Consider the following 26,685-nt stretch of genomic DNA (forward strand, 5'->3'; position numbering starts at 1 on the left):
AATGCAAAACTCTACACTTGCCCTTGTTGAACTTCCCCGCCCAAGTCTCCAGCCTGTCTAAGTCCCTCTGAATGGCAGCACAGCCTTCTGGTGTGTCAGCCACTCCTCCCAGCTTAGTGTCATCAGCAAACTTGCTGAGGGTACATTCTATACCCTCATCCAGGTTGTTGATGAAGATGTTGAACAACACCGGTCCCAGTACCGACCCCTGAGGGACTCCACTGGTCACACACCTCCAACCAGATTCTGCCCCATTGACTACAACTCTCTGACTCCTTCCTTTCAACCAGTTCTTGATCCATCTCACTACCTGATCACCAAACCCTTACCTGATCAACTTATCTACAAGGATGCTGTGGGAGACAGTGTCAAATGCTTTACTGAAATCAAGGTATACCACATCTACCGCTCTACCATCATCTATCCACCTAGTAATTTCCTCATAGAAGGCTATGAGGTTAGTCAAACATGATTTACCCTTGATAAAACCATGCTGACTGCTCCTGATGACCCCCATATCCTTGATATGCCTGGAGATAGTGACAAGAACAAGTTGTTCCATCACCTTTCCAGGGATGGAGGTGAGGCTGACCAGTCTATAGTTACCCGGGTCCTCCTTCTTGCCCTTCTTGTAGACTGGAGTGACATTTGCTATCCTGCAGTCCTCAGGCACCTCTCCTGTTACCCATGACTTACCGAAGATGATGGAGAGTGGACTAGCAATGACCTCCACCAGCTCCCTGAGTACCCTTGGATGCATTCCATCTGGACCCATCGATTTATGGATGTCCAGATTACTCAACTGATCCCTAACCCAATCCTCATCTACCTTGGCAAACTCCTCCTTTATCTTGACTTCTTCTGGGGCTATATGAAACTGGGGCTCATGGGGAAAGCCTGCAGGAGTAAAGAGAGAGGCAAAGAAGGCATTCAGCACCTCTGCCTTCTTTATATCCTCTGTCACCAGGACACCCACCTCATTCAGCAGCGGGCCTATATTGCCTCTGGTGTTAGTTTTGTTAGCTATGTATTTGAAAAAGCCCTTTCTATTGTCCTTAACCTGACTTGCAAGGTTAAGTTCCAAGGAGGCCTTAGCTTTCCTAGTTGCCTCCCTACATTCTCTGACAACAGTCCTATATTCCTCCCAAGTGACCAGCCCCTCCTTCCATGATCTATAGATTTTCCTTTTTCACTTGAGTTTGCCCAGCAGTTCCTTTTTTAACCACGCTGGTCTCCTAGCTCCCTTACTAGATTTTCTACCCATTGGGACACACTGATCCTGTGCTTGCAAGAAGTGGTCCTTGAATGTTGACCAGCTATCTTGAGCCCCTTTACCTTCTAGCACCCTGTCCCATGGGACTTCCCTTAAGAATTGATTGAGGAAGCTGAAGTTTGCTCTGTGGAAGTCCAGGGTTCTGGTCCTGCTGGGTATTCTGTTCCTCCCACACAGGATCCTGAACTCCACCATCTCATGGTCACTGCAGCCAAGGCTGCCATTGACCACCACTGCTTCAACAAGGCCCTCCTTGTTGGTGGCAGCAGCGCTCCTCTTCTAGTTGACTTGTCCACCATTTGCATGATTAGAGAAAGACACCCTAAAATATATTAAGCTATTGCTAACTGAAGATATTTCTTAATTACAGATGATGCTTTGTTGCACTAAGCCCTTGATGTTGAAAGCAGTAAGACTAGCTTCAGGAGTGAGCGCTTTGCAGCACTCAGGCCTATACAGAGGCTGTAACCCTTGGAGATACCTTCTTACAGTCAGAAGGCACCTTGCTTTGGAAACACTTGCACGTCAGTTTTGGACTGTGACTTTCCCACACCCAACTAGCACTTCTGAGTTTCCACTTGTGAGACCATCATGCTGTAGGTCTCCCCATGATGTGGACTTGATAGCTGTGCATCAGTTTCCAGCAGAAGCTGCAAGAGAATGATCTCTGTTTTGTATCCTTCTTCCCCCTACCAAATGCATAAGTCATTTCCACTGCTTGTAAGATATTCCTTTTAAGGCATTCCTGTGAGTTAACCTAGCCAGGATGACTGTTTTTGCACACTGTTAACAGGTGGTATGTGAAACCTAATGCAATTTACTTTAGACCACAGTGAAAAAAAAGGTTAGTAGATTAATTTCACAGTATCACAGAATAACTGAATTGTCAGAATTGGAAGGGACCTCTAGAGATCATCTACTTCAACTCCCCCACTAAAGCAGGATCGCCTAGAGCAAATTGCACAGGACTGCATCCAGACAGGTTCTGAATACCTCCAGAGAAGGAGACTCCACAACCTCTCTGGGCACCCTTGTAATAACAAAGTTTTTCCTTATATTTATATGGAACTTCCTATGTTCCAGCTTGTGCCCATTGCCCCTTGTTCTATTGAGAACTATTGAGAAGAGTCTGACTTCATCCTCCTTTAGATACTTATAGGCATTAATAAGGTCTCCCCTCAGCCTTCTCTTTTCCAGGCTAAACAGTCCCAGCTCTCTCAGCCTTTCCTCATAAGGGAGATGCTCCAATCCCCCAGTCATCTTTGTCACCCTCTGCTGGACTCTCTCTAGTAGTTCCCGGTCTCTCTTGAATTGGGGAGCCCAGAACTGGTTGCAGTATTCCAGCTGTGGCCTCACCAGGGCAGAGTAGAGGGTGGAATGACTTCTCTCAACCTACTGGACACACTCTGTTTCATGCAACCCAGGATTCCATTGGCCTTCTTGGCAACAAGGGCACATTTCTGGCTCATGGATAATTTACTATCTACCAGGACTCCCAGATCCTTCTTCTCAGAACTGCTTTCCAGCAGGTCCACCTCTAACCTATACTGGTGGATGGTGTTCTACCTTTCCAGGTGCAGGACCCTACACTTATCCCTTGTTGAACTTCATTAGGTTCTTCTCTGCCCAGCTTTCAAGCCTGTCTACGTCACACTGGTTGGCAGCACAGCCCTTCGGAGTGTTGGCCATCACTCCCAATTTTGTATGATCAGTGAACTTGCTGAGGATACACTCTCTCCCTTCATCCAGCTCATTGATGAATATGTTGAACAAGACTGGACCTACTGTTGACCCCCTGGGGAACACCGCTGGCTACAGACCTCAAGTTCTACTAAGTCAAATTATTTTGCATCTTCCATTGACCAAGACCAAGCAGTCAATCTGTAGTGACTCTTTTGGTAAATTTACTGTTATCTTTGTAGTTGTAGTTACACTGCTTTCTGCAATATCTTAAAACCTATGTGACGCATTTCCTTTTAAGTGGAATTATGATATTGTAGATTACATTAAAGATAGCCTTTCAACTCCATTTGCAACTGAAATACAAAACATCTTGGAGGAAGGATTTAATACCAAGTGAAATTAGGGCACTTTTTTAGTATTCCCAAGATGAAATAAGTTTGCTAAAGTTAAAACCCATAACACTATAAGGAAAAAAATGTGGTTTATTTTTTATAGAAAATATTGCTGTTATCATTCCTGAGTAGTCTGAGTGTCTAAGCTTTCTCTTGGATTCTGAATGCATCTTTTACAAAGTCAGCAACTCATTTGTATGTCACTTGAAATGGGAGCTCAGCTCCTCTTCCCTCTGACAGAGATGTGGTAATCAGCACCAATCAGAAAATCCAATGTATTTGGCACCTGCTAAAGTTTCCCTTTCCTGTGCTTGTGTGTCAGCAGTAATGATGCAGCTATGGTGAGGAAACAGCTTTTCAAAGCAAAGTATTGTGTTTTGTGAAGAAAAAGGAAAATAAATAATAAAATGCCTTTTCAGTGCTTGGCATTCCTTAGTAAGCAAGGCTGGTTTGTTTTTGGCTAAGAGAGAGGACTGTGCATTGTCAAACCATCTAAATCTAGGCAACAAGTCCATGGGCCCAGATGGGATTCATCCTAGGGTGCTGAGGGAGCTGGCAGAAGAACTAGCCAACCTGCTCTCAGTCATTTATCACCAGTCCTGGCTGACCGGGGAGATCCCAGATGTCTGGAAGTTGGCCAATGTGATGCCCATCCACAGGAAGGGCCAGAAGGAGGATCCAGAGAACTACAGGCCTGTCAGCCTGACCTCAGTGCCTGGCAAGATTATGGAGCAGATCATCCTGAGTGCTATCAAGCGGCATGTAGGAGACATCCAGGGGATCAGCTCCAGCCGACATGGGTTTAGGAAAGGAAGGTCCTTCCTGACAAATCTCATTTCCTTCTATGACTGGGTGACCCACCTAGTGGATGAGGGGAAGGCTGTGGATGTGGTCTACCTCAGCTTCAGCACAGCCTTTGACACAGTCTCTCACAGCATCCTCTTGGAGAAGCTGGCAGTCCATGGCTTGGACAGGTGCACCTTTTGCTGGGTTGAAAACTGGTTGGATGACTGGGCCCAGAGAGTGATGGTGGATGGAGCTGTATCCAGCTGGTGTCTGGTGACAAGTGGTGTCCTCCAGGGATCAATACTGGGCCCAGTCCTATTCAACATCTTTATTGATGACCTGGATGTGGGGATTGAGTCCACCCTCAGTAAGTTTGCAGAGGACACCAAGCTGGGGGCAAGTGTCGATCTGCTGGAGAGTAGGAAGAAGCTGCAGGAAGACCTGGACAGGCTGGGTCAATGGGCCAAGGCCAATGGCATGAAATTCAACAAGACCAAGTGCAGGGTCCTGCACTTTGGCCACAATAACCTCAGGCAGCACTACAGGCTGGGGCAAGAGTGGCTGGAGAGCAGCCTGGCAGAGAGGAACCTGGGAGTACTGGTTGACAACTGGTTGAACATGAGCCAGCAGTGTGCCCGGGTAGCCTGGAAGGCCAATGGCATCCTGGTTTGTATCAGGAATTCTGTGACCAGCAGGAGTAGGGATGTAATTCTCCCCCTGTACACAGCACTGGGGAGGCCTCACCTTGAGTACTGTGTACGGTACTGGGCCCCTCACTTCAGGAAGGATTTTGAGGTGCTGGAGAAGGTCCAGAGGAGAGCAACAAGGCTGGTGAAAGGACTAGAGGGAAAGTGTTATAGGGATAGGCTGAGGGAATTGGGATTGTTTAACCTCGAGAAGAGGAGGCTCAGGGAGGACCTTCTCACTCTCTTCAACTACCTGAATGGAGGTTGTAGTCAGGTGGGGGCTGGGCTCTTTTTCCAGGCAACTAGCAACAAGACAAGAGGGCATGGCCTGAAGCTGCTCCAGGGGAGGTTTAGGTTGGATATTAGGAAGTGCTTTCTCATGGAGAGGGTGATTAGACATTGGAATGGACCGGCCAGAGAAGTGGTGGAGGCACCGTCCCTGGATGTGTTCAAGGAAAGGCTGGATGTGGCACTTAGTGTCATGGTCTGGCTGATGTGGTAGTTTTAGGTCATAGGCTGGACTTGATGATCTTAATGGTCTTTTCCAGCCTTGGTGACTAGGTGATTCTGTGATTCTGTAATTCATTCAGATGTTAAGAACCACCTTTGAAGGCACTTGCTTTTCTCACTCCCAGGTCAGGATTCTTGAGCTTTTAACTTCAAGTACTCCAAGTTACAATATGCAATTAATTCAATCTCAGTGTTCTTGTGCAGACTGTGCATTGTAGTTGCTCTTTATTGATCTGTGCTCTCCCTCTTACTTCTCTGTAGGACTGGTCTTTAACCATGATCAGGGTATCTTTATCTCCCCTTTCCCAACTGTTAATAAACTTGCCCTATTAACAAAACTAAGATCTTAATTACATCATGATGGCTGGCTGTGTGTTTTATGGGGATTCTTCTTCTAGGGGCTACTAGTTCATATCTTTCTTTTCCTTTTCTAGCTAAATTTTACGAACACTCTTAAGCTTATCAAAATAGTACTTGAATTACACGCGACATACAGCTAAAACCATTTGATAATTTATGACAGTTGCCAACTTTTAAGTGACAATTATGTAAAATTTTAATTAAAAAAATAATTATTGGAAATCTGTATTTATTTTTTCTATCCTCAAAATAATGTTCAAAAATTATATTTTCTATTAAAACTACAAAATGTTCTTAGTTGTATTGTCAGACCCTAATGGTTTAAATTTGGATTTTTACACTAATGAACAAAATACCTCTGATTTCCAAACTAGATTCTGTGTTTTTTATATACATACTTGTCTATATCTGCAGTTACTATGTACTCAGAAAGATTGTTTTTGTCTGGATCTGCAGTCTTTCATGTTGCTGTGTGGGTGAGTCTGACAAAAAATATAGCAAATATTTATTCAGTCAGGCTTTGATGCTAATTCTTTGGCTGTTTGAGTAAGCGTTGCCAGGGTAATATTTTAGTCTTTTTTTTTTATTATTCTTTTCACTGTAGTCATTGAAGTCTGTGCTCTCGATTTTAGCATTTTAAGTTGTGCTGTAGTCTCACTTTTATATGGACATGGTAATTATTGTTATACTTCTAAATCCAGGTGCTTAGCTAGGTTGAATAGCTATATGCAGAGATGTGAGATCATTGGTAATAGGAAACCTTTTCTTCCCTGGACCACTCTTTGGTCACCACTGCAGCATCTGAGACTAGTAGCAGCAGGGCAAAGGAAATTTGGCTTGTGGACATGCTCTCTTTCCTCAAGTATCCTGGCGTACATCCAGTTTAAGCATCTTTGTAACTATTTTAAACAGATTTTCAACAGCTGTTTCTCTTAATTTTAATTAAAAAGATGTAGCTCTTCCAATATATTCTGTTAGAAAATGTGGTCTGATTTATATTTCAAGCAGCTGAAGAGAATATTACATATGGAGAAAATAAACCACTTAAAGAAAAGTTTCCAAAACTGATTTTTTACTTGGGGCATTTTAGATTTGGGCATTCAGTCAGTGTTGTTTTGCATTATAAACCAGTGTGAAAAATGGCAGTTGAAAAATAGTTTTAAAAATGTTTTGTGAACAAACATGGTGTTTTAATACATAAAGACACACAGTCTTCAGTCTACCGGTCTTCACCTCCAAAGTTAATGTTTAATTTAAATATATATATGTATATTATTTCAGTTCTTTCCTTTACAATTGGATTTTCATTTCATATTTGAAAGTGCTCATCTTAATAATGCTTTTCATGAAAGCTTTTGTGGAAACACTGGGTAATCACCCTCTCCTCCCTAGCCAAGTTATCAAATATAGAAATCTACATTTGAGCTATAGTTAATAGAGAGGAATAATCAGTTATATATACATTTAATCCTAAAATAGATCCTGACATGCATCAGATAAATTTTGTTCTCATTTTGGTAATGTAGGTTTTTTGGGTTTGGGCTCTTTGGACTCTGTCAATGAACAAAGACATCATTTGCTGCTCTGGTGCAATACAAGAGATGTAGCTATATCTGAGGGCTAATAAAAACTTTCTTTTATTTTCAATCACATAGGTATAATATATTACTTTTAAGATTCTTTCAGGTGATAGTAAAAAAAGAAGCTTCTGTTTTGCTTCTTCCTCACTCACATCTTCTTTGTTGTTTGTTTTTTGTTGTTTGGGTTTTTTGTTTTTTGTTTTGTTTTGTTTTCAGTGGAAGTGCTTCTACCTTCTCTCCCCTCATATCCTCCACCTTTGGATTGTCTTTCCAAGGTGTAGTTTCATTGCCTGTATCTGCCACTGCTCATGGCTTTTTCAAATTACATTAATGTGAAGCAGAACTGATATCTGACATCTAGCTGTTGCCCAGAGAGTTATGAACAGCTGAGAAAAAAGACCAAAGTCTTGTTAATTTGCCTTTGCTCCTCTCATAAGCAGCCTCAGATCCTGAAACTGAGTGTAAATCGTGAATGTATCACTACATCTCTGTATAACAAAAACAAAAAAGTGAATTGCAGCCAACTAATGTACGTGTATCCCAAGCATACATTGTTTATACATGTATGAAATGTTCCCTTCTGCCTTTTATGAGAAGAAAAATTCTCAAAGCTGTACTTGCACAGTGCCTAGCAAACATGATGGCAAGTTATATAAATTATTTTAAATAATAATTGATAATTGCTGTGAGACAGCAAAAATGCATGTCCCCTCAGAGAAAAACATTAGTGCTATCTATGTGTGTTTCACTCATATCTTCAAGAGCAAGCTGTATTTTTCACTATTTTTTTCTCTTAAAGGTAAAAAAACCAAAAAAACCTGCCTTCCTCATATAATTAGGCAAGAGAGAGTGGTATTATGTACTTTTCCCTCTTTAATTTTCTCCATCTCTATAGTTTTGAAAACATAGATATTTCAAGACAGAGCACAAATAAATTCTGCTAATCACTAATCTTAGTCACTAAGTAGTCAAATGCCAAAGGGGAAATAATAATAAATTAAAATAAGCATTATTAAAATAAGGGGGGAGGCAGTTATGGTCATTCCTCCATGATTGGCCTCCATGGCCACCAGGGTTGGACGGTGTCAAGTCATTTCTTTTTCAACCTGCACTATGAAACTGAGTTCAGGGAAGACATTTACGTCCCTTTTCCTTTGTAAGAGGAATAAAACCGTAGTTTTCCATTTCACTGTCTGAAGAGAGAAATATGCCTCATTACCTCATATGCCTTCCCCTATTTTTCCTAGGAGTTATCATTGATCTACTTCTTTTAACTTTTTTTCTGCGGGCTAATACCATCAAGCATATAATAGTTACTAACTTACGTATAGTGTCTTTATATAGGGATGATACAGGTGTGTGTGTCTACGTACAGTGTACATAAAATCATAGAATCATAATTGTTTGGGTTGGAAGGGACTTTAATGGTTACCTAGTCCAACCTCTCTGCAACAAGCAAGGATGTCTTCAACTAGATCAGGTTACTCAGAGCCCCGTTCAACCTAAAAGCATCCTTATTTTGGACATGGCCTTGAAATTAGTGCTGTAATGCTCACATCATAATCAACAACAGGAGCTCCTGCTTTATGAGAGCTTTAACTGGCTAGTTGCTAAGAAGGTTTGGCTTATAACAATATTGGTATGTATGGAAATACGTCTTGTTTCATGTGACCTGAACAGCAAGATCACTTCAAACCTGATATAACTAATCAGTCAAAAAATTGCTGTTGTTACATGGTGTAAGCTCAGGAATATTGATTGTAGACTTCATGAATTTTCATCTTAGGTTAATTTACAGAATTAACTAAAACTTTGTTTAGTTTTAATGCTTTCACAGAAACTTAAAATTATATTCTCCTATGTCCTTTTTCATTATTTCCATTTATTTGTGAACTGCTTGCCAGTTTGGTGCATATGTGGACCATTATTCATTATTATGGTTTGATGTGGTCTTGGAAATTCCAGGAGGTGTAACTTGCCTGTGTATGTACCTAGAGAGCTTTTTGTAGGTGGAAAGATTTTTCCTCTTTCCTTTTAACACAAGGCTTTTTTATGTGGAAACCAAAAAGAGAGAGGAGAATGAGCCTGGAAGCATTTCTGAGTTCATTATTTAGGACACAGCTCTACTCCATTCTCATGAGACACTGCCTGGAGTACTGTGTCCAGTTCTTGGGCTCCCAACATGACAAGATGACATGGACCAGTTGGATTGAGTTCAGAGGAGGGCCATGAAGATGATTAAAGGGCTGGGGCACCTCTCTTATGAAGACAGGCTAAAAGAGTTGGGGTTGTTTAGCCTGGAGGAAAGAAGGCTCCAGGGAGACCTCATAATGGCCTTCCAGTACCTGAAGGGGCTACAGGAAAGCTGGGGAGGGACTTTTTACAAAGGCTTGTAGTGAGAGGACAAGGGGTAATGGTTTCAAACTGAAAGAGGGGAGATTTAGATTAACTGTTAGGAAGAAATTCTTTAGTGTGAGGGTAGTGAGACACGGGCACAGGTTGCCCAGGGACGTTGTGTATGCCCCCTCCCTGGAAGTGTTCAAGGCCAGATTGGATGGTGCTGATCTAGTGAGAGGTGTCCCTGTCCATGCAGGGGGGTTGGAACTAGGTTATCTTTAAGGTCCCTTCCAATCCAAACCATTCTGTGATTCTATAAATCTGTCCCAATGCATGTGGTTCACAGCAAATAGTAGCTGATATGTCCATACCAAGCAAGAATGTTCTAGAGCTTAATTTTCAGAATTTTATATCCCTGCTGACCCTGTTTTCTTCTCTGACAAATTTTAATGCCTAAACATTTTCTCATGGAGGAAGACCAAACTGTAAGAGAAAGTTTCACGAGTATTAATTCTAACAGGTTACAGGTACTAGAGTACAAAGTACTAAGTAGATGCTATAATATTAGATGCATTCCTGAATGGAATAAATATTTTATCTACATGCATGAAATGGGAATTGCTGCATTACTTATACTGCATAACTAATTCATGGATTTCTTATTGCAAATGATTGCCAGTAAAATCTTCATGTCAATACGTTGTATTTGTCTTTAATATGCATAGTTTGAAGACAATTTTAGAAGCAACGCGTAAATTTTCATTTCAAATTTTTCTTTCATTTCTCTTCTCTAACACTTGTCATTTTTGGTACTATGCATTGAATAGGAAATTAACATGTCTATAAGGAAATAGCCTTATGGCATTGAAATACCAGGGATCACTCACTTCCAGTTACGTAAAATTTCCCATAGGGATGAAGAGTCAAAATGGTGGACCTTAAACCTATCAGCTGCTAGAATTGACCACTGTTCATTTTATACCTTTCATCAATAAGCCTTTAATCACAGTTTTACAAGAGAAAAAAGAGTGAAAACTGTTTATAAGATAATTTGAAAACTTAGGCTACTTAGAGATTATTGCTGTTAACACTGAGGGACAGCAAGGATTAACTAGGTAACAGAGCTCAGATGCAGCAGTCAAAAGTGTACAGTAGATCTACCTTTTCATACAAAAGTACAAAAGTATCAGAAATTATCATATGTGCAATACATAAATTTAAAAAATGTGCAAAATTGTGTAAACTATTTACAAATTAACACAGATGCGTTTTGTTTCAACCCTTTAAAAATAGTTTTATATGTATAAACATTGAGACTGAATTTAATAAGCATTAAATCATACTTAAAGAAAGATGTATGAGACTGAAATAATGATTGGATAAAGTTTGTAATGTGTATGTTTTCTTGTGCTGAGATATTGTTTATTTAAAAGTGCCATGCTTACATAATGTGGATTGTGTTTTCCTTACAAAATTCTGAAGCAACTGTGGTGTTAATGATCCATCTAAACATGATACATAAACTGACCACGAAGTTGCTTTGCATGGAAATGTTCTGTTCAAAAGTAGCTGCTTTCTATGAACTGAAATATCTTTTTTTTCTTCTTTTTTTTCTTTTTTTTTTTAAAAAAAAGCATTATAAAAATGTTTTCAAGTATGCAAGGGTGTAAATCTAGAGAAGGGAATTCTGACACAAGCATGTTAAGAACTTGCCAGCATATGTGGAGAGTTTTGCTTATAATTCAAGACTTGCTCTTTTCGTTACCTCTAGAAGCAGTAACAAAGCATTAAAATATTGAAAAAGCATTTAAACTACTGAAAGTTTCAAAGTCCTTCAAATATTGCAAAACTGTTACAAATCACAATGTGAAGTTAATTGGCAAGGTGGTTTGTAGATAGATGAATACAGATACATTCCTGTGGATGTTGTTACTTATATTGATATGTACATCTTGTTTACCGCTAAAGTAAAGCTTAACTTCCTCATAAATTATAATAGTAAATTCTTTATAAAACACATTGTGTGATATGTTTTCCAAATGTTATGATGTGCTATTAAAAATACTTGAATCCAAAAATACTTTTTGTCACTTGTGAATGCCAGGTTTACTGAGTTGTGTTGGTAAATAGTCGCATAAATAAAGCTTAGGTTGATATTGACTTTGAGAGATGATGAAGCTCAACTATAATTAGCATGAACATTGTATGTATTGTTACATATGCTCTCCACAATTGAAAAAAAGTGTTTAGAGGTTTAGTCTAGAACTGTGGGCTTTTTTTGTAGTGTCAGTCAGGATAGATTGAACCAGAGGTTTTAAAAGTACTTCTAGAACTTTTTGAAAATTTCTGGCGTTAATTTCCTCAAAAGTAAGTTTTGAGATCTGAAGAAATGTCATCTGGTCAGATTGTCTACAGTTGGGGTATTTCCAAAGAGGAATGTTGTATGCAGGACTGCAAAAAAAAATGAAAAAGTCATGAAAAAGGAGGAAAAATAACATTCCATGCAAAAATATATTCTTCAAATAGCTGAAGAGAATTCCTTATTTTTAACTATATGTAGCTTTTTTCCTACTGTTTTTCCACTCTTAAAATTGTTAGGTGCAACAGAGAAATCTGAGACAGCGTGAAAAATTTGTCAAATTAATAGGTAAATTCTGTGGACTTCTTTTGGTGTCTTTCCATAAGACAGGGAATTTGAAGGAGAAGATCCTATTTTCTTCAAACCTCACCAACAGGTAAACCTCTTGCTTTATGCAGAGACCTCAGATCAGAGTTATCCATGGAACTGTGATTATTTCTCCATAGTTATCTGACTGATTGACAGTGCTTCAAAGTTCACTTCTGTGAATACAGTCCAGAAAACCAAAGTGACTTACTGTTTGGTTGTTCTCAGTGCCTCATGAGCCAGGAGATGTAACAATACTTTCAATATTTTTGTGTGAATTTCAGTTGAGCCACATTTTTCTTCTCTTAGATCAGCTTGCTTGGATGATCGTAACATTCAGCTTGTTAGCATGGTGTAATTTAAATATACTGTAGCACTGTACAAAATTCTGTTCCTTTCAGCGGAATCTCTGTTGCCCCCTTTTTCAGATGACGGTTGCTGCTGGTACGAGCATTGAGAATAACATTCAAAGGACCATATCCTGCCCTAATGTATGTTCAAGATACCTTGGATTTTTGTGTAATTTAAATGCAAAGCCTCCTTATGTGAATTTGATATATTTTTTTTTCCCGCAGAAGTTACTGAGGTTACTTCACATTATATATTTCAGGGTCACTGAATATTGTACTACAAGTGAGGTCAGAGCTTACCAAAATTACTGAACTACTGTCATTTTTTTAATACAGTTTGGTGGTGCAGCTAAATAAAGACAGATAATATATTTATTTCCTTCTGTGTTTACCTTGCATCCCACCCAGCTCAGTGCTCCTTTCACCTGGAATCAGTAGAACAGTAATAGACAAAATGAGAAAGGCAATGAGAGGCTATATTTATTCTGCTTAACCTTGCTCTGAATTGGATTTTGATATAAAGATGTGTAATACTAAATTTGGAAGGAAGGTAATTTATTTTTTCTTGCTTAAACAAATGTACCCCATGACTCAAAACAGAGGAAAGGTGGAGCTTTTATTGCTCACAAAAGGTAGAATAAGAAATCTGTGATATTAATGAAAGAATCAAGTTATTCACTTGTAGTATAATAGGTTGCTTATCTCTTTTTTTCATAAAAATATTCAGATAATGGGAGGTTATTGGGCCAAAACTAAACTTCTTTACAATAATGGGGAAACATTAATGAGAATTTGGGATGTACCACTGAGAAGAGACTGTGGCTCTGTGTTATCTAGAAGCTAATTTTTATGATGCAATGTGTTTAATTTTTTTTTTTTTTTACTTCAAAATTGTTTGAGGTCTTTTAGTTTTCTTTCTTTTTCTGAAAAGTACATTATAACAGGCTCTAAATAGTTTCTTTCTTAAAAGAATTAAATAAACCAACAACACTGAGGTTATGTTTTATTCTTTGAATTATATCTGTTTCCACTAAAATCAGTAAGCAATTCATTAACTGCCAGTGAACAAGAAAATCCTTATTCTTGCCTTTAGAGATCACAAGAGCTGTCATTGTAAACTACAGTTCTTAATTAAGCCCCATTTTTAATTCTGTTCCTCCTCTTTGGACTTCTGTGAGGATTTATGTTCTCAAAAATAAATATGTCAACATCCACAAGAAAGGGGATAGACAGTCAGTCTCACCGACTGGCTTTCTGAAGGTATCTGTCTTTCTGAGTTGATTAAAAGGAGGACCTAAAAGGCCATCTTGGTTTAGACACCTTAGTTACAGGTGATTAAAATTAAGTAATACAAACCCTCTTTTACCGATGTAAGATGAGGTTTAGGACATGAACTACCTCACCAAACTAGCCTCTTAAAAGCCTGGTGTTTAATTAAGCTACAATTCGGCCACTTTCAGTGATGTAAACAAGGTGTAACATTTGAAGAATCTTAAGATAGCTTGGATGGATTGTCACTGGGTATCTTTTTCTCTTAACTTAAACAGTATGTTATGTGAATAGATTAACCTAGACATTAAAGACCATTCTAAAAGCTGAAGCTTGGAAAAAAAAAGTAATTCCTATGTAAGTAACAGAGAAAAATCTTGCAATTCAGCTGACAGACTAGGCTTTCATATTTTCTTTGGAAATCTGTGAACTAAAAAGAATTTTTAAAAATGGTCTTTAATGAAAAACTTGGTTCCCATTCTAGATTTCACTTCTGGTGTAAATAACAGAAACTTTTATGTTCTCAAAACTACTGCTTATTTCCTCCCCAGGGGAAAATAGCACAATTCAGTTACATAGAGTGTAAAATAAGCTCCTGCCATTATTATTTACTTGTACCCAAAGTAATTCTCAAGTGGTCTTGTGGCATAATTAGGTTCTCACATTATAAATAAGTGCAAAAAACAAATTCTTAACTCTGAAGAGTCTTAACAAGGAGATAGAGTATTTTTTTTTCTGTTTCAGACTTCCAAAAAATTCTCAATTAAAGTTTATTTTATGCAGATGATTTTTATACTTGAATTCCTCAAATTCTTTTTCAGCTTTATGAGATTTTTTAATTCATAATTAATAATTACATAAAGTCCTGTTAGATAAAAAGGATCCTATTCAGAGAGAAAATGATGCCTACCAACATGTACAGGTTTTCCAAATGCACAAAACCTTCTGCAAGTCTGAAGCGTGGAAATCTGCACTCACCCTTTCACCCAGCATCTTGCAGAGAGGATAGGAAGGGAATGCGGTTTTGCTTTACAAGTACTTCTGTTGGCACAGGATGTTCCTGAGGCACTGTAACAATTGCAAAAGCAGATCCAGCTTCAGAAATACAGTAACAGAAAAGAGTAATCCAAAACTTGATCAGTAATTGCAAAGTGTTTCATTCATTCCTAAATCCTCTTGTTTCCTAATGAGTAGAAACTGTTTCTGTAGCTATTTGCTACTGAATAAAATCTGGCTCCTCAGACTTTTTCACAAGTAGACTTTTAAATTATGACTGATTGTTCTTATGCTAATTAGAAACAATTGCTAGAGGAACAACTTAATGCACTTTGTAATATATGACAAAGAAAATTCATTAAATAATTTATTTTATTCCATTGAATTGCAAACCCACAATTGCCTGTGTGAACCGTAGTTTCAATAGCTGGCATTACAACTGCCAATACTACAGCTTGAAACTGTTTGAATGCATGATAACTTCTCAATTATTGGGCTATATTACTCTGAAATGTTTTCTGGTTTCTTGTAATTACTGTGAATGGCACAACTTTGTATTTCTGGCTTTTGAAAAAGAGATAGCTGTGCAAGATTCTCTCAGAAGCTTAAAATTTTCAGTCAGTGCATTGAAAATTGTTCAACATTTTAATTATGGTAATGTCATTAAATTAATGGCATTAGTTATACAGTTATAATTCATTATAAGACTCAGTTATTTAGTCAAAAAGCAGCATAATGCATTTTATTTGGCTTTTCTGGCTCTTAATCTCAGACTTAAAATATATTTCTAGAAATACTCATCTAGAAGCAGAGATTAGGATGCTATAGCTGTACAGAAAACATAGAATAGATTGTTCACAAGACATACATGCTAAAATATCAAAAAAAGGCTTTATTAAGCCTTAGTACCATCTCTGAATGTTATTAATAACAAATGTAAGCAGGTTTTTAGTTATAAAGGGTGCATGGTATATCATTTTCCTTAATAGAAATACACTGCAAAGCTTGCAATAAAAATAAAACTCCAGAAGAAGCTGCAAAAATATTAGAAATTGAGAAGTCAGATATTATGATGATTTTCAAGGAACAATTTTGTGGGCATTTTCCCACAAATGAAACAATCTAATTTGCATGCTGTTGCTCTGTGGAGTTTATGACTCCATAGTCTTCATTATAGGCCTCAATTTACCTTTATTCCCTCATAAACTTCCTGTTTTCTTTTTCTCATTATTATAAATTGTTGGCATGATAGAAGCTGAGTGAAGAAATTGGTATTATATACAGTAGTCATACACTATTGCAGATTATTCCCTTCTCTTACAAATTGTTTAGTGGGATAATAAGAAGCACTTAACTAGTAGGTTTGCTTCCTTTCATGCAAGGTATCCCAAATCTTGACAGTTACGTGTCACATATATATTCTATATGTGTATTATTTTTAGATAACCACTACCATTGCTGTATACTTTGAAAACATTGTTTCTTGATGGGAAGCAATTTCTTTAGATGTACTCCTCAAGTATACATGCATTCTAATATGCCAGGATGGACATTACTGACGGATATAGAGTCACTTAGATGGAACAAGTCCATCATACTTTGATAGCTCAATGCCGTTACTTGATGGCTGGAAAGAGGGCAAGCTAATGGTCAGAACAAAGACAGGACACTTTGTATGCCGGTCCAGTTGTTGTGGTTGCATGACCCTGAGCCTTACAGAACGGCAGTGTAAATACTCTCTTTTTCTATAGCTCTTCAAAGTCCACGTTAAAAATGTAAACAGCAAAATACAAAAGAAATGGTGGCAGGTATTAAACCTGCTGTGTTTTCTTCATTCAAAACAGCAGGACTTAACTCTGTTTTTTTTAAAAACAAAATTACTCTAGATAATTAGTTAAAACATGCTTCATTGCATATAACTGCAAGGAAAACTAAATATTTAAAATTTATCAAGTGCGAAGCCAATGCATTTCATTATTGCACCATCAGCTCTTCCACTACTCTTTCACAGAAACGCCGCATTTGTTCTGTCTAAAGTGATACACACCTTCAGGAATTCTTCATAGAGCTAGTCATAATTTTTAATTACATGAAAATGCAAGTTTTTAAATTTCAGCATATGTGATTCAGGCTTTTCTGACTCGGTGGATGTTTTTCTTCATTACATAGCTTATTGTGTGTAAATTTTTAAAATCAATGTTTAATAGTTTTATGGCTTTAGACAAGATATAGAGCATATATAAAGATACCTTCTGCAGTAATTCTGTAGGAAAACAGCAGTTTTCTTATATTTTACCAAATACAGTTGTTCTGCAGCATTTTATAAAACTTCTGGGTTTCATTCATCAACAATCATAATACTTTACACTATTTCAAAAGGCATTTGATGAGCACTACTATGAGAAGAGGAGACAGAGTAAGAAAGCTTTGGTAATATCTTAAAATACCAGTGTATTTATTTTTCTCCCAGATGAGAATGAGACTGTATTTCCTATGCTTCCTGGACACTTTTTTAAATTTATTTTTTATTTTTCCTATCAAAGGTTCAATCCCGCTTGTTTTCATCAGTTTGTTATGTGAATAAGATGAGCATGTTCTTTTCCTTAAGTTTAAGCCAAATGCCTTTATTCTCAGGTGAACTGAAGCAGAAATTTTTTTTTTTTTTTCTATTCTAGGAACATTACTGGGACTGAGAGTAAAAAGTAATCCAGCATTGCTACACATAGGAAAAAAGTCAGCAGCCTAAGCATAATTACAAATCTCAGCCTTTCTCAGGTTGCTATGAGGGCTTTCTGAGTTTTCAACTCAACTTCTTCAGCTCTTTTTCAACCTTCATAGGGTTCAGAGATTGAGCAAATAGTGACCTACCTCTTGGAGCTACAAACCCATTTTTTGTGATCACCTGACGCTCTCAAGTGTGAGACCCTTTTGGTACATGGATGTTTTCTTTTTATCCATGGAAGGAAAGAAATTGTAGGGAGGTTTCCTTCTCAAGCTTTTACTCAATCTTCATAGTTCAAAGTCATAATTAATTAACAAATAAATTTGTAAACAGAATACTAATTTCAGTTCATTCTCACTGCCAATGGCTATGCAGCCCTATATTTTGAGCATGACAGTAATCTTTTCATCCTCATCTTCTGTTTCCCTGCCACGGGGCCAGCAAATCTCATGATGCAGCTCAATGCTTCTGCCTCTGCTCTAGACCTTGTTACAGGCAATTAGCTGGGAGATCTGGTGCCTGGCCAGCTGTGCCAAGTGTGTTAAATCCTAAGGAAGAAAGAAATAGCAGCAATGTGTCCAACTGGGAAGATGTAGCACTGACAAATGTATGTCTTAGCAACAATGTGGTGTTCTGGTCTTCAAACTTGTGACTGCATGCTCATAGTAATGCTGTTATGTGCAGAACTTCAGTGTCCTACATAGCCTTGCAAGTACTCCCAACACTTTTGCATGGCATTTGGACTCACACAGGCCCAATTCATTGATTCCACCCATTTGAGATATTGAAAATTGCAAAGAAGAAAGAAGGAATCAGGAGTTGTAGCAGCTTTAGCAAGGGATTTGCAAGGAGCAATGCTCAGACAATATCTAAGTTGTTCCACACCATTTTAATTTTAAGTTAATTTTAATTTTAATTTTAATTTTAATTTTAATTTTAATTTTAATTTTAATTTTAATTTTAATTTTAATTTTAATTTTAATTTTAATTTTATATATATACTGAGAATGGACATAGTCCCATATGGTTAGCTCTGTTTTCAACTACAGCATGCCAATTTATAGGTGCTTATCTGTTGCATTCTGGGAAAGTAAACAACTTTAAAATCAGTACATCAATACCATGATGAAGGGTATTATATGCAAAAAATCTTGGCTGGGTTCACAGAAACTAGATGTCACTGTACAGCTTTACTGAGCAGATCCACTGCAGTGAAATACCCACGACCCTCAAGCTAGGTATTCCTTTCTCTGTGGGCCAATGGGAGGTTTAATTGTTGCTGTGGGCTAATCTTGGCCAGCAAGGAGATTCCCATGCATCTGTTCTCTCATGCATCCTCTTGAACAGGATGGGAAAGCTCATAGGTTGAGATAAAGATGGGGAGATCACATATTGATCACCACATGGGCAAAACAGACTTAACTTGGGGAAAATTAAATTAATTTAATTGCAAATTAAATAGATTTGGACAGTGGGAAACAAAGACAACAAATTAAAGTAAGACGTATTGCATAACCCTGCACTTTTTCCCAGGCTCAGCTTCACCCCTTCTTTCCCAAATCCTTGAGCCCCACACTCCAAGCAATGCAGGGCTATGGGGAATGGGAGGTGGGATCAAACCCAACAGCTCCTCTCCTCCTTCTTCCTCACTTTATTTTGGCTTGGGGTTCTGCCATGGGCTGCCGTGTGTATCTGCTCTGATGCCTGGAGTGCCTTCTCCTCTTCCTTCTCTGAACCTTGTTGTCCACACTGTGTTTTCTTACTCCCTTTTTCTTCCCTTCCTCATTTGCCTGTGTGGCATTTTTTTACAATTTCATAAATCTGTTTTCCAAGGTGGCTGCCTTGTCTAAGGGGCTCAACTGTGCCCTGCAGGAGTCAGTTGGAGCCAGCTGGAGTTGCCTGTGACTGGCACTGGGCAGCCCTGGCCTCTCACTACCGAGGCCTTGGCAGCCCCTGCTGCCAGCAGTGGGCCATGTGTGCCCAGGACACTACTGTAGCTGTGCTCTGACCACACCTCACACACACAGATCTACAAACAGGGATGAGCACTGCAAGGAGTCCAACCCATCACTGGAGGTGTTCTCCCTCTCAGCTCATGTCACATCTCAAACTGGCTTCCATGTGTTTTCAAGAAAGGAGCTTTTTTTCTGTTCCCCTCTGCTTCTGAGACACATTAAGTAAGGAGGCATTCAAGCCACTGAAGGAAGATCTAGATTTGGAAAGAACTATGTTTTGCCTAACTTTAAAAGGAAATCTGGGCAGATAAAGATATTATTTGAGAACAGATTTTTATTGGTTTGGTGACATTTTGCCTCTGTTATTATTTAGAAAAATATTAGTGCTCACCAGAAAATAGGTGGGAGGAAGTTATCCCATGACAGAGTTTTAATGCAGAGAAAAAAAAAAAAAAGTCTAGGTAACAGTAAAGCTTTTAGATATTTACAGTTACCATTCATCTGGAATTTGCATTTTTCTTGGAAAGCAGATACAGAAGAGCCACCAGCTGTTAATGCTAGAGAAATAACTATTTTGGCAAAGTCAAATGGGCAAATTCCTTTGCAAGAATAAAAGAATGTCATCCACTCTTTTGCTTTAGCCTCCTGCCCTGGTCCAAATGTTACTGCTGACACTTTCCTGAACACTTTATATGCTGACTTAAGTGGGCTGGAAGGGCAGCTTGACTCTTTGCTACTGCCATTAGCAGGCTCAGACTTCATTGCCTTCTAATAATGTAATCTGTTTCAGGGAGCTGTATTCACTTTGACACCATCATGAGTCAAAACAGTTTACATCACAGCATTCTTACTGGTCCTTATAAAAAACCCTACAAAACACAAAGCTGACAAAGGTCAAAACTGTCCCTGACCAATGAAAGATTGCAAGAAGCTGTCCTTGGAAAATGAGTAGTACACTTCTTGGCAAATATGAGCCTAAATGGATTTTAAAAATCCTTTTAAATTTTTATTTATCTGTCTTTGCCACATGCTTGTCAAGTACAATGATGTTGTTAGCATTACAATGTAAAGTAATTTTTCATCTATTCAAGGCATGGATAATTACCACTTACTATGATCAGTGAAAGTCTGTGATAAAGTGCTCATTGACTGTTTAGGATTTAGATTACTTGGGATATCTAACAGTTTTGTAGTAATAATCTTGTTTGTTTTTTTTAAATATTGTGTGTTTATATGCTGATATTTCAATTAAATTGAAGTGTCTGACTAAACATATTCAGCTTTACATTTAGTTAAAAAAAAAATCAAAGCCAACTCTGATTACTTGTAACTGGATCAGTGCATCCAATTACAGGTTTACTTTTCTGCAACCGGTAAGACTGCTCTTTCTTGCTTTGGTTACATATACATTTTTATAGCTCCTAAAGATATTTACTAACTCCTGGCAGTTTAAGTAGTCAATTATTGTGAAAAGAACATTATTCAACATTTACAATACTTTTCAATCTCCTAGAAGATGAAATCTCCCCAAAGGGCAGGCCATGTCACTCCCAGTGTGTCTGAAAACAGGTTCGGGTGCTTCTGTTCTGCACTTTTTCTGCACTTTAGATTTAGAAAGCTGTAATAAGTTAGGTTCTATTCTGAGGGTGGCTTTAAGACAGAAACATGAGTGTCCTGATCCTGAAGAGCTGAGACCAGGACCTGTGAAAGAGAAGTCTGCTCTTATTCATACTATTTTTATTTTTTTAAATCTCAAAGAATCTTTCAATTAAAATACATGATGAATACTTGAAATTCCTTGTTTTCATGGGGTTTCTTTCACAACAGCAGCCACTTACGATTTTTTTCTTTCTTCCTTTTATATTGGAATAGCTGATGGCCAAGAATATAACTTTATCAATATTATATATATATTCTATATGCTATATATATTCTATTTTAATATGCTAATATGTACAAAATACATTTTACAATCAGTGCCCAGAAGGTTGACATTCTTTGAATGATACTAAACAGATCATTCGAAGTGTCAAAATGGGATTGCTCAAAATCTTAATAATTATGAAAGTTTAAGCTTACATATACTCATGGACATGCTATTTTTTTTTTTTTTTTACCAAATTATGATGATGAAGATTTCTGTTGAATATTCTAACATGCTTTAAACCTGAAGTTAAATAAATGTATTGAGGATTAACCGTCATAAACTGTGTTTAGCCAAAGTTTAAAAAACCTTTTTTTACACCTATGTAGAAATCTTATTTGTATTATTATTATTAAAATATGTGCATAAGCTGCATAATGAAAGTGCAAAAGGACAGACAAAAAATGGCAATGAACAATTAGTTTACAGAGCATCAGTATTAGTCATGTTGATGTTGGTTACTTTTTAATATTGATGTTCAACAGTTCAACGCTGCTTTCTCAGCCCTAAGCATTCACAGAGTAGCAAATTCTGCGTTTCTGCTGTGAAGTCTGTGAACACAAGAGCTGTGTTGGAATTGTACTTCAGATGTTTGATGGGTCATTGTGTCCACCCCGTGGTTCTAGTTTGCTGCCCAAAGCTGTGATCAGAGCCCACTGCTGTTGCCACCTGCCCTGCCTGCTGGGGTGTTGCTCTTCCCAGCAATAATGGTTGCAGATACAAACCATTCTGATTTACATGAGCATGTGTCTGGGGCATATCCAACCCCATGACTGGAAAGAGTATCTTTTCCCCAGCCTGAGAGAATATACTGAGATGAATATATTGCCAGGTAGATTTGATTTAAAACTGAGTCAGTTTTTTAAACCATTTAGAAATAATTTCTAAATATGTAGCTATAATCTATGTAAATGCATCTAAATGCCTCAGAAGATGGTAGAAGGGATTATATGAGTGACAGATAAAAAGACATATATTCATAAAAATATATTACAGGTTGAGTGGTGAGATATGCATTTTGTGGTTTCCCCAGCTAATAGTTCTGGTTTCTTAAATTACTAATAGTTGTCTACTAAGAAGAAACAAACATGCCCCAAGAAAGAAAAGGAATAATTTTAAAGGTCCGTATTCCTTAAATACTTGTTTCATGCTTACAGCAAATTGGAGTTAGAAAAAAATGGAGAGGATACTGATACTGCAAGTGACAGATCAGAGAAACAGCTTACACCAAATATTATGTTTTGAATTTCCTCAGTGCCTCAAGGAACTCATTGGCCTGGAAATGGATATGGAAATGGCTTGGAAATGGCTTTATACAATGTTGACTGGATATAATACTAAGGCAAGGATTAAACTTGATTTCAGCTTCCCAAAGCAAATACCAGAGGAAAAAAAGGGGTAGATGTGGTGCTTCAGGAGATGGTTTATTGGTCATAGGGACATAGGGCTCATGGTTGGACTTTATGATCTTGAAGGTCTTTTTCAACCTTAAAGATTCTGTGATTCTATGATTCTATTTATTATCCAGGAGACAGGAAAAGACTATATGTCAGGGAGTGTTTTGATTGTTTAGAGGTCAATGACAGTGATGATAAGGTCGAGTGTTTCTGGGTGAGGATGAGAGGGAAGGAGAAGGACCCATGGAGAAAGACCTTGGGGTCCTGGTGGACAACAAGGTATCCATGGAACACCAATGTGCCCTTGTGGCCAAGAGAGCCAATAGTATCTTGGGGTGTATTAAGAGTAGTGTGGCCAGCAGGTCAAGGGAGGTTCCCTTCCCCCTCTACTCTGCCCTCATAAAACCATATCTGGAGTATTGTGTCCAGTTCAAGTCCAATGGAGAGCTAAGGGTGATTAAGGAACTGGAACATCTGTCATACAAGGAAAGGCTAAGAGACCTGGGGCTGTTTAGTACTGAGAAGAGAAGACTGAGAGGGGAACTTGTTAATGTCTACAAATATCTGAAGACTGGACATCAATAATGGGCCAATCTCTTTTCAGTGGTGCCCTGTGATAGGACAAGGGGAAATGGCACCAAGTTGCAACACAGGAAGTTCTACCTCAACATGAAGAAAAACTTCTTTACTGGGAGGGTGATGGAGCACTGGAACAGGCTGCCCAGAGAGGTTGTGGAGTCTCCTTCTCTGGAGACTTTCAAGACCCATCTGGATGCGTTCCTATGTGATCTGCCTTAGGTGTTTCAGCTGCAGCAGAGGGGTTGGACTTGATGCTTCTCAGAGGTCCCTTCCAACCCTTATGATTCTACAATTCTATGATTCTATGAATAAGGCAGATACCCTGTTGGGCATCTGTTATAGATCATCCAGCCAGGATGAGGAAGTGGACAAAGCATTCTCCAAGACACTGGCAGAAATCTTGAAATTAACAGCCTTTGTTCAGGTAGGGAACTTCAACCTACCAGATGTCTGTTGGAAATACAACACAGAAGAGAGGAGACAGGCTAAGAGGTTCCTCAAGTGTGTAGAAGATAACTTCTTGACACAGCTGGTAAATGAGCCTACCAGGGGAAGTGCCTTGCTAGACCTGCTGTTTACAAACAGAGAAGGACTGGTGGGAAATGTGGTTGTCAGAGGCCGTTTTAATAAAATTCTCAATTCTTAGTGACGAAAGGAGGATGGTCAGCAAAACCTCCACCATGGATTTTCAGAGGGTGGGCTTTGGCCTGTTTAGGATGTTGGTTGGGAGAATCCCTTGGGAGAGAGTCCTGAAGGACAAAGTGTTCCAGGAAGACTGGACACTTTTCCTGAAGGAAATCTCAAAGGCCCAGGAGCAGACTGTCCCCATGTGTTGCAGTTGAAATGGCAGGGAAGACAACTGCCCTGGCTGAACAGGAAGCTCTTACTGGGACTCAGGAAATAAAGGAGAGTTTACCACCTTTGGAAGAAAGAGCAGGCAACTTGAGTACAGGGATCTTGTGATGTCATATAGAGAGAAAATTAGAAAGACAAAAACCCAGCTGGAGCTCAATCTGGCCACTGTCATAAGGGATAATTTAAAAAGTTTTTACATGTACATTAACAATAAAAGGAGAACCAGGGAGAAACTCCATCCTTTATTGGATGTGGGAGGGAATATTGCAACCAAGGATGAGGAAAAGGCTGAGATACTTAATGCCTTCTTTTTTTCCTCTGTCTTTAGTAGTCAAACCAGCTTCTCCCAGGGTATCTAGGGGCTGGAAGATAAGGATACAGAGCAGAACACCCTCTCTCATCCCTCCACCCCATAATGCAGGAGGTATCAGTTAAGGACCTGCTACAGCACCCAGACATTCACAAATCTATTGTGCTGCATGGGATTCACTTGAGAGTATTGACAGAGCTGGCAGGGCAGCTCACCACGCCTCTCTCTGTCAGTTATTAACAGTCCTGGACAGCAAGGAGAGGTCCCAGACAACTGGAGGCTCGCCAATGTGATGCCCATCTATGAGAAGGGCCTGAAGAAAGATCTGGAGAACTACAGGCTTGTCAGCCTGACTTCTGTACCATGGAAAATCATGGAGAGGTTCATCTTGAGTGCACTCACATGGCAAGTGCAGGACAGCCCAGGAATCAGGCCTAGCAGCATAGATTCAGGAAGCACAGGTCCTGCTTGACCAATCTAATCTCCTATGATCAGGTAGAGCCACCTGGCAGATGAGGGAAGAGCTTTGATACTGTCTGTCTAGACTTCAGTAAAGCCTTTGACACCATCTCCCACAGCATTCTCCAAAGAGAACCTGCTGACACATGGCATAGACAGGTGCCCTCTTCTATGGGTAAAAAAAATGGCTGGATGGGGTTGGATACAGTTGGCGACCGGTCATCAGTGCCTGTCCCACACGGCTCAGTTTTGGAGCCAGTCTTGTTCAGTATCTTTATTAAATATGCAGATGATGGGATTGAATAGTTTCTCAGCAATTATGCAGATGACACCAAATTGAGTGGGAGTGTTGATCTGCTTCAGGGTAGGAGGGCTCTGAAGAGGGACCTGGAGGAGCTGGATTATTTTTTTCTTGATTTAAGAGTGCAGTAGGTGCTAGAGGCATTGCCACCTGGTATTTTTAAGCCTATGGGGAATCATTTATGACATTACTGCTACCATAGAAACCTATTTCAACTCAACAGAAATTCAATTAATGGAAAAAGCTTTTGAGTCTGAATCATTCATATGTTATTACTCTTAAGAGGTTTGCCAATGAAGTCAAGTCTTCTGGAAACATTTTGCAGCCCCTCAGAGCAGTAATTTTATTCAGATTCTTTGAAACTCTGACTGCCTACACAATGTGGTCCCATGGTCTATCCTTTACATATCCTCAACATAAAGTAGCATTCTCCACATGTCTACATAATACCATCAGTTTCTAAGGAAGTGAAATCTGGGCTATTGTGTTGTTGTGTTATTGAACTTCTGCTTGTGAGTTTTCATATAGAAGCCAAATACTCTCTGACCAGGTTCTTTTAATACCACATTTACTTATTCAAAGATATTTGACACTACCTGAGGTTTTGACTTAGAAAAGTGAAACAGCAATATTCTGAAATTGCAATGCAAGCACAATACAGCAATCACATGATACAGTGAAATCATGTAACAAACAGAATTCTCATTACAATTCTCTATACAATAACTATCATGGCACTGGACATTCCAGTTTCCAGGAAGAAATACATAGGTCGAAGCCAGTTCAAACCTATTGCTGGTCTTCAAAGTCACTTTTGCTGTTTGCTCAATATATATACTCTTTGTTTGGCTGAGTGATATACACAGCTTCCCCATGTTGGTCTGTCTGGCTCAGGAAGATAATTATTTCTATTTTTTATTTTAGAGAAGGTCATTTACATAACCAGCTGACCCACTGCTCTGATACAGCCATTCATAAACAGTAAAGGCGACCCGCCAGTCTACTTGGCATTGGAATAATTTCAGCTTCCTTTATGATCTGTGGCCACTTCCAACTTTCTTTTCTGAGCTTCATGAGCACATCATCCTTGTTTGTCTTCTCTGAGCTTTGTTTCATCATAGGGGGTTGTTGAGCAATTGCACAGAAACAGCAGTATTGCAAAGAACAGCAAATATTCTTGGAAGATTCAGTTTATATGTGCATCTCCTTCTTTCCTTAACAAATAATAAACATGAAGTTTGTAAAATTCACCTTTTTGGTCAAGCCATCTGGAATATAGAAGTCAGACAGAGAAAT

General features: G+C 38.7%; 1 protein-coding gene across 1 annotated transcript in view; it reads left to right on the forward strand.

The window, feature by feature from the left end:
* PPFIA2 (PTPRF interacting protein alpha 2) overlaps positions 1-26,685 on the forward strand; it is a 305,971-nt gene that overhangs the window by 150,935 nt on the left and 128,351 nt on the right. The window contains exon 3 of the mRNA XM_051609070.1: positions 12,701-12,763. Within this exon, the coding sequence (XP_051465030.1) occupies positions 12,701-12,763 (63 nt within the window). The remainder of the gene's footprint in view (positions 1-12,700; positions 12,764-26,685) is intronic.

Source organism: Apus apus, chromosome 1 (assembly GCF_020740795.1).
Source record: "Apus apus isolate bApuApu2 chromosome 1, bApuApu2.pri.cur, whole genome shotgun sequence".
NCBI lineage: Eukaryota > Metazoa > Chordata > Aves > Apodiformes > Apodidae > Apus > Apus apus.